The 8,816-nt window shown below is 39.8% G+C and overlaps 1 protein-coding gene across 2 annotated transcripts; it reads left to right on the plus strand.

The window, feature by feature from the left end:
- The first annotated feature begins 1,063 nt into the window (after positions 1 to 1,063).
- Positions 1,064 to 6,998, plus strand: LOC104953878 (protein BTG4). 2 transcript variants are annotated; one of them, XR_799270.1, is made up of 6 exons: positions 1,064 to 1,232; positions 3,906 to 4,083; positions 4,262 to 4,399; positions 4,614 to 4,971; positions 5,481 to 5,956; positions 6,931 to 6,998. XR_799270.1 is itself a non-coding variant. In XM_010780909.1 (5 exons), the coding sequence occupies exons 2-5, from the start codon at positions 3,911 to 3,913 to the stop codon at positions 5,691 to 5,693; spliced, it is 882 nt and encodes a 293-aa protein (XP_010779211.1). In that variant the 5' UTR covers positions 1,064 to 1,232; positions 3,906 to 3,910; the 3' UTR covers positions 5,694 to 6,324. The 2 variants fall into 2 exon arrangements, 1 of the variants encoding a protein (XP_010779211.1); XM_010780909.1 differs by lacking the exon at positions 6,931 to 6,998 and having other exon boundaries at positions 5,481 to 6,324.
- Positions 6,999 to 8,816: the final 1,818 nt, after the last annotated feature.

An 8,816-nucleotide genomic window follows, 5' to 3' on the forward strand; every position in this document is an offset into this window, starting at 1 on the left:
TATTAATCCCCGTGGGGAAATTGTTTCTCTGCATTTGACCCATCCTAGTATTAGGAGCAGTGTGCTGCCATTTTTAAACGGCGCCCGGGGCTGTTGTGTAGCCAGGAAAAAACTATCCGCTTCCTCAGCCAAGGCACGGGGCTCCGTGACAGGCGTGTTGGCCAGCGCCGTCTGGACCCGGGAAGGTAAGTGACACAGGAAAATCTCGGTGAATAAAATCCGGGGATCTTCGCCCCCTAGCAGATTTAGCATTTTCTCCATTAGCTGAGATGGCTTGCTGTCCCCTAGGCCTTGAATGTCAAGTATCTGGGCCCTCTCCTTAGCAGATAAGCTAAATGTCTTAAGGAGAAGGGCCTTAATCGCCTCATATTTGCCATGGTGTCTGTGATAAATCCAACCGACCTGGACGATGTGGAGCTTCCCAGCGCTGCTACGACATGGTCCCCGTCACGGACCTGCCGGCAGGCGAAGTGCGCCTCCACGTGTGCAAACCCCGCCGCCGCGGCATTCTCCCAAAACTCCGGCAGCTTTACGAGAACATCGCAATTAGCCATGTTCATTGAGACTTCGGAAACTGTCTCGAAGCCGTCAGGGTCACCAGTGTGGTGCCGAAGAAAGGGAGTCGGAGGCGGTCTATTAAGAATGGAGTTCCAATCTTTATTATCCATTCATCTCCATTAGGTTAATACATGAACTGCTGTATCACAAGCTAGCAGGAATGGCAAGCTAAAGCCACGGGTGTTACCCACTAAAGGGTCCGTGTGGCAACACAATAAACAATGTGAATTATGGTCCCACATGTTGTCACCACAATATAAACAAAATATTACAAGGCATTGTTACTTGAGTAAATGTATTTCATTACAGTACACCACATGAAAAGACAAACAAACACAGGCTTCTGCAATAGTAGTAACACAGTGTAACCCGATGGTAATCCCCCCACTTGGCTTTTACCTTCACTGCCCATATTTGGACCGGGCGGGGTGTCGCTCTCGCGCGGAGCCAGTCAGCGCTTGCTCACGGAGTCGAGTAAAGGAAGTGAGTCACACTGACGGTAATGTTACGTCCCTCTGCAGGCAGCATCGAGAAAAGAGCCGAGAACAAGGAAGCAACATGTGCTGACCATAATAACTCCAACACATCAGCAGCTCAGGCAGCCACGAGACAAGAGACAAGAGGAGGGCACACACACCGCCGGCTGGATACTCAGACCTTTTCTTTATTACATCGTGAGTACCACTTTGATTTGTAACTTTTGTGTTTAATAAGAAACTTTCTTGTGAATATAGCCCATTCAATCACACGTATGGGTTCATTTGTTTGTTATGTTGTTATAATTGTTTTATCATATTTTATTACAAGTAATTTATGGCTCGCTCGGTGTATTTTTATTTGATTTGACTGGATTGTTACGCTCGTGAAAACTTATTTAACTAAATTACTAAAGCAAAATCTTCAATAAGAGTTAATAAGCAATTGTTTTGCTACATAATAATGAAAAACTGATCATGACACGTTTTTCAAATCTAACATGTAAATGTAGCCTAACATCTCAACCGAAATTACATCCGTATGATTGTTTCTATAGTTCCACTGGGGGGTTTCCGCGCTGTCAGAAAACCCCAAATGCGTTATTTCCAGCATTTATTATTACGTATTTTTCAAGAGAAAGAAAAAGTACATCAGTTGTACCTTTTTGTATTATGTTATTTTATGTTTTTCTTTGTCTGATTGTAATGCACATCTAGGAGCAGGACACACACACACACACCCACACACACACACACGCACACGCACACCACACACACACACGCCCCCTCTATAGATTACATATTTGTGTTTTAACTGCTCTATTGTTCCTCCTTTGTTCAACCACACTTGAACACAAGTGCACTTGCCACTCAACGTTAATATCGATAACCCAGTCCAAGGTTAAACATGTTCACCTGAAACTATCAATCACATTAGCAAACTCCCCTTCGTACATGTTATGTGACAGGCTGTTTTGCATATTTTGGAAAACACATATGATGTTATGGTATGCTAAGTACACACTGAGCACAACAACAAGCTTTTAAGTGACACAAAGAACAAAGGGTAAAGTCTGTCTGCCCTCAATACACTAACATCAGAGGTTTGCATGCTGCATAGTGGGTCAAGCTGTTGTCATCACACGTAAAATCCGAACAGTACCAACAGAGTCTTTGAGAATGGCAGCAGGTCACTGTTAAGTTACCAGGCACACAGTAAACATGGTGTCCAGATTGAGAAGCCATCTCGCCTCATCAATGATACACTGATGAGATCAAACAATTGACACGCATAGGTGAAGTAATCAGAGAAGACAAACACCATCATGTGAATGTCAATAAGTTCCTGTAGTATCTACAAACAAACATTTAGTATGATGCAAACTAGTTTAAACCATAACTCATGTGTCTGCCTTTATTAGAATATATTAAACTGAACCAGTAGTGATATATGGGATGGTGCATGTTTCCAGAACAACTGGCCTTGGGCCTAAGATTTGTTATGAACAATTCATTTTCATTAGGGAAAAGAAAATGGTTCTGTTTCCGGTTTGTTACTCTGTATTTTTCACAGGTTTTAAATGGTTCATACGTTTAACAAATCTTATATTTTAAACCGTAAATGAACTGCTAATTTCTTTGTTTGGATGTGAAATGATTGCTCGATTAATTGATTACCTGACATTTGTATAAAAACCAAAATCATTTCTAAAATATAAATATTAACTTTTTTGTCCTCCTTTTCACAGAACGCCTTTGTTTATGTAATGATTTGACAGAAAATCATTATGTTATGCTATGGCATCTTTTACGCTTCACTTGAAGGCATTTAGGTACAAGGTCTATTTAGCATTCTTCACAGTCACAAAAATCTGATACTTTAAAACCTACCAGAAAAACCTGTGTTCACGTGTTAGACAAAGGGACCTCTTGCAAGATTTATAACCTTTTGCCTGTGGGGAATGTTGGATTGAACATATTTGAGTGATGGAAAGCAAAACAGTGATTGAGAAAGCTGCTGCAACAACAGCCATGAACCAAACTTGTTTTTTGTCTCTGTCACAGACTAATAACTGAGTGAAACCACTATAACATTTGAGCATCCATAATAATCTAACAGCAACACATATTTGTTAGTGATTTAAAGTTACTACCTTTGCTTGTTGTGTCACAGGCTCATCACTGCTCTAAAGTGGAGGCTGTGGCCATGTCCTCCAGGGCAAATAATAATTTTCTCTCAACATATTTTACATGCTGAAGCAACAGTGGTGTGTTTCAAGCCACAATAACAAATGAGTGTCTGCACCTCAAAGTTCAAGGCACCACTTTCTTGTCAGGGACAGGATGTTAGCGTGCTGAGCCACTTCAGCTGCAAAAGTTTGAATTGCCTTGGCCTTTATCTCGCTGTTCTTTCTGGTCAGGCTGACACTGACACCCAACCCAAACAGACACGCTATCAGAGAAAAACAGCACAGTGTGCTCATTGGATTTGCATTTGAAAAAAGTACTTAATGCCAACACGGCAGCACTAGTTTGCATCTTGTTTGCCTGTATACAAACTAAATTCCATGCCAGGAACTCTTTTACTCACGCTCGACACAGTGCTTGCCTGAAGGTAATACAAATAAACTCATGAGCAACTGCACAGGGAAGTGCTGTTATCACCCGAGCTGAAGTTCCTGCTCCCCCGCGTCTCATTAAAGGGAAGTCACCGTCTGTTACCAAAAACGCAAATCACTCTACTTCTTTGTACTTGGTTTTGCAAAGAAATGTGATTATATAGCCACATACTTATACTCATGTACACAAAATCAACAAGATGAATGTGTTGTCAGTTTCAAATTAATTGTATTTAATCTTTTGCTTCTACAGTCACCATGAAAAAAGAGGTAGAGGCTGGCGTAAACTTCCTCAAACGCCTGGCTGTGGCACATGGCAAGCTCAGTAAAGACAAAGCAGATCTGTTTTCTGAGAAGCTACAGAAGCTTTTATGTGATAAATATGATGATCACTGGTATCCTGACTCCCCCAGCAAAGGCCAGGCATACAGGTAAATAAAAATACATTATCTTAATATTAAATATGCACACATTTTTGTCACTGAAAGTCTTTTTTGTCTCTGCAAAGATGATGTGTTTATATCCTGCATCATCATCTGAAAAACACTGTATTATAGAGAAAGATATCCACGTTGCAACATAAATAATCTTAACGGTGAATCTTTACAGATGCATCCGGATGAATAACGGAGTACCTTGTGATGACGCAATCCTGAAAGCCTGTGAAGAGAGTGAGTTCACGCCCAGGGAACTAGGCCTGCCGTCTGAGTTAACGGTGTGGATCGACCCACTGGAGGTGTGTGCAAGGTGAGTCACCGGCTGGCCTCAGGCAGAGAATGACACACAAACACTTCAGCAACAAAGAGGCATTTCAGAGTCTAGCCAAGAATTATGAGTGAGTTGTTGTCACGAGTCATTCTGTGAAATGATACATTACATTTGGGAAGTGATAAATATAGATAAGGTTAACAGTGACATTAACAAGGACTGTTGTATTGAATAATGCACATTCTCTTCACAGATCTGCAGAGATAGGCAGGCCATTCACAGTTGCCTGTTTTGAAGAGGAAGCTATGGAGGGAAAGCAGACAGACTCGTCTGGGGACTCCATCAATCTGGACACATCAGATTACCACTCTGCTACCTCTTCAGATTGTGGTTCCACTGCGTCTAGCGACACAGAGGAGGAGGCAAAAGATGGCGAGCTGGAGGCGGAAGTGGACGTGAAGGCAAAGGCGGACGCAGAGAAAGAAAAAGAAAAGAAGGAGGTTGTCAAGAAGGATGCAGCAGAAAGCAACGCCTACACGGTAGCAATGATGCCCAGGATTCGGAATCGACACGGAGAAGGACCACATATGGTCAAATACGTCAGAAATATGGTAATTTGTTGCCTCTCTTTAAGGGACATCTGTAGAGATCTCACAATAAGTGCAAGCCCTGTGCTATTCTATATACCTCTCACTGTAAGGAATTCCCACAATGACCAAAGCACATTTTATCATATTAGTCCTGGTATATTTCATTTCTCTGTGCCATAGAGCTTCATTGTGGTGTTAAACTTTAATTAAACGCCACAGTGCTGTAATGATCAGTAGATCAATAGAGCCAAAGTCTGTGAAAAGTTTTAAACACAATAAATTGACAACCTAGTACTAACACAACATACACACCCTTAAAAAGTTCAGACTACATACTTTTGTATATAGGTTGTAGCTAAAGCTGCGGTCAGTCTTCACCCTTTATTGACATTTTAGTATTGCATATTCTAGAAAGGAAAGTCCCAATGAATCCTCCCATATGGATAAAAGTGTTTTTAACACCCGTGCTAGAAACTCTCCCCTTTCCCTTCTAATCTCTCATTCTCCTTCCAATCTTTCTCTCCGTTCAGCTCCCTGCCAGCCTCCAGTACTTCTACCACCCTGCGCAGGTTTGGCCTCAGTACAAGAAGGGCGCTCCAGTGTTTATCAACGCGATGTGCACGCCTCCGCCACCTCCGCCTCCGCCCCAGCAGGTATTTGGCTACTACTTTTTGCCCCAGCCAACTCCGCAGTTCATTCTGCCTCAGGCCACACTGCAGCCGTGGGGAGCTGTGATGGGTTAGACTATCCAGGAAGTGTGGGGTGAAAGTGGGTAGAGCATTAAAAGCTCCTTCATCTGAGCCATGTCAGTTCTTTGAGTCCAGCTAAACTGAAAAAATGACTGTATAGTTCAAGGTTATTCCTTGTACATCCTGTAATGATTCCCTTTTCCTTTTGGTTTCTTGTAATTTATGGCTTTTACTTGGCACAAAGATGCCATTGAACTTGAGCAAAAACTGTTAAAAGAATGCGTCAGATCTGCACTGCTTATTTTTTTAATGTACACATTTATATTGACTTCAATCACTGGGTGCTTGGACTAACTCAGGAACTCTCAGCAATATCCTATTCACCAAATATTTGTCTCTTCAAGGTGTTATTTTTGTTATGTTACTCTCTTTCTTAGTGTTTTTACTCAGTGTGTACGTCGGAGTTAATCAATGGAAAATGTGATTCAGGGGTTTTATCTATCTATGTAGCTAGAGTGGCAATATCTGTATATGAGAAGAATATTTTTACTAAACCGCACACTTTTTAATCTGTCTTTTTGTTGTAATTTATTTGGCCACCAGTAGATGGCACTCAACTCACAGTGTATATTTTTTGTATTAACAGTAGCTGTTGTATTTTGCAAGATCTAACTTCACGAAGACATAACAAAATGTAATCTTTTCGTTATTGCTTGTAGTAAGATGAATAGATAGATCAGGTGTATATGGTTTTATGGCTGCTTATAGCTTTTGTGTTTTTTTTGAACAACATTTTTATTGTAGCTCACACTTTCTGCAAAAATGTAAAGCAATCTCTGTTTACTAAATCCTGAATAGGGCAGAGTTTTCACTCTCTGACGATGCGCATGTATTGTTGATATTTAACGTATTGCTGGCAGACTATTCATTCAAATGTACATTGGCAAGGCTCAAAACTGATCTGTTTAGCTTAAGCATTGTTTCTGTTTTCTGTTTTCAGCATAGCAAATTACTTTTATTGCAGTGAGACGACCAGCATTAAATTACATCCTATAATCGTGAAAGTAAGCAAGTGTGTTATTTTTGATTATTTCNGTGAAGGGTTGGAGCATCCAGGAAGTGTGGGGTGAAGGTGGGTAGAGCGTTACTAGCTCCTTCATCTGGGCCATGTCAGTTCTCTGAGTCCAGCTAGACTGAAACAAATGACTGTATAGTTCAAGGTTATACCACCTCGTACATCCTGTAATGATTCCCATTTCCTTTTGGTTTCTTGTAATTTATGGCTTTTCACATTTATATTGACTTCAATCACTGGGTGCTTGGACTAACTCAGGAACTCTCAGCAATATCCTATTTACAAATATGTGTCTCTTCAGGTGTTATTTTTGTTATGTTAATCTCTTTCTTAGTGTTCTCACTCAGTGTGCACGTCGGAGTTAATCAATGTAAAATGTGATTCAGGGGTTTTATCTATCTATGTAGCTAGAGTGGCAATATCTGTATATGAGAAGAATATTTTTACTAAACTGCTTGTAAATAATACAACATTTGGATAACATAGACTTACGTACATTTTTCTCAGTCTTTTTGTTGTAATTTATTTGGCCACCAGTAGATGGCACTCAACTCACAGTGTATATTTTTTGTATTAACAGTAGCTGTTGTATTTTGCAAATCTAACTTCACAGAACATAACAAAATGTATATTGCTTATTGCTGTCAGTAAGATGAATAGATAATCAGGTGTATATGTTTTATGGCTGCTTATAGCTTTGTGTTTTTTTTACACATTTTTATTGTAGATAACTTTCCTTGCAAAAATGTAAACAATCTGTTATAAATCCTGAATACAAGTTTCACTCTCTGACTCGCATGTATTGTGATTATTTAACTATTCATGCATATTCATTAAATGTCATTGCAAGCTCAAAACTCATCTGTTTACTTAAGCATTGTTTTGTTTTCTGTTTTCACATTAGCAAATTACCTTATTATTGCAGGAGCTTAAATTAATCCTATATCTGAAAGTAACAAGTGTGTTATTTTTGATTATTTCTGGCACTTTACAGAGCAGAGCTTGGTGCTGTATAGAAGTACTTTCTCATAACAAATATTTGGACATGACCTAGAAAACACTTTTGAAGGCCATACTTTTTGTCACTCACATTTGTAAGGATCATCATTACTGTCAGCCACCCAGCAGGATGTTGCAGCGGAAAGCCCAAGGTCATGGTGCTATTTCTCCTTGAAGGCCTGGTAATGAGAGTGAGTGAATAGATGTGCCTTACTTTAGTTTCTGCCTTCTGGATGATTTGTGGGGAAATGAAAGGACGTTTTGAAACTTAAAGTGTATTGGAAAACGTAAGAATACAGATGGATAAAATGACAATTCATCCAAGGAAAAATTGTACCAGCAACACAGCTGGGACAGGAATGGGAAGTACTCGAATAAACTATAGGAATATTTACAATACTATTTTAAAGCTTAAAGGCAAATATCTAAAATTGCAGATGTGGGAAAAGTACTTAGATTTTGTACAAAAAGTATAAAAGTATAAAAGTAGAATTATCCAATTGTATAGGAATACTCTCAAGTAAAAGTCCTGCATTCAAAAGTTTACTCAAGTAAAAGTACAAAAGCATTAGCATCAAAATATACTTAGTAAAGTACTCCTGCAGAATGATCCATTTCAGAATAATATATATAATATGTTTTGATTATAATTATTAATGCATTAAAGTGTTTATCAAAGCTGGTAAAGGTTCAGCTAGTTTTAATGACGTTATATACTGCAGGGTAGCTTGTGAATTTACTCCAGGTGTAACTTGAGTCTTATTTAAGTGTTGTTTATATTTCACATCATTAATCCAAATCTGTAAAGTAACTAAGGAGGTCTCTCAGTTCACCTCCTGCCCTGCCGTGGTGCCCCCTTCCCCCCCTCACTCCCATTGCTCCCCGGGCGCTGTACAATAGCTGCCCACTGCTCCTAGTACTAGACTCCTGGTACTAGGATGGGTTAAAAGCAGAGAACACATTTCACTATGTGTGCTGTGTGCTCTGCATGTGTGACCATTAAAGAGGGTCTCATCCCCAATTATTCTATTCTAAATACATGTAGTTGAGTAAAAGTACACGATTTACCTCTGAATTGTATTGGAGAAGAAGTACAAAGTAGC

The sequence above is a fragment of the Notothenia coriiceps genome, unplaced genomic scaffold, assembly GCF_000735185.1.
Source record: "Notothenia coriiceps isolate Sejong01 unplaced genomic scaffold, NC01 NC01_scaffold00022241, whole genome shotgun sequence".
NCBI lineage: Eukaryota > Metazoa > Chordata > Actinopteri > Perciformes > Nototheniidae > Notothenia > Notothenia coriiceps.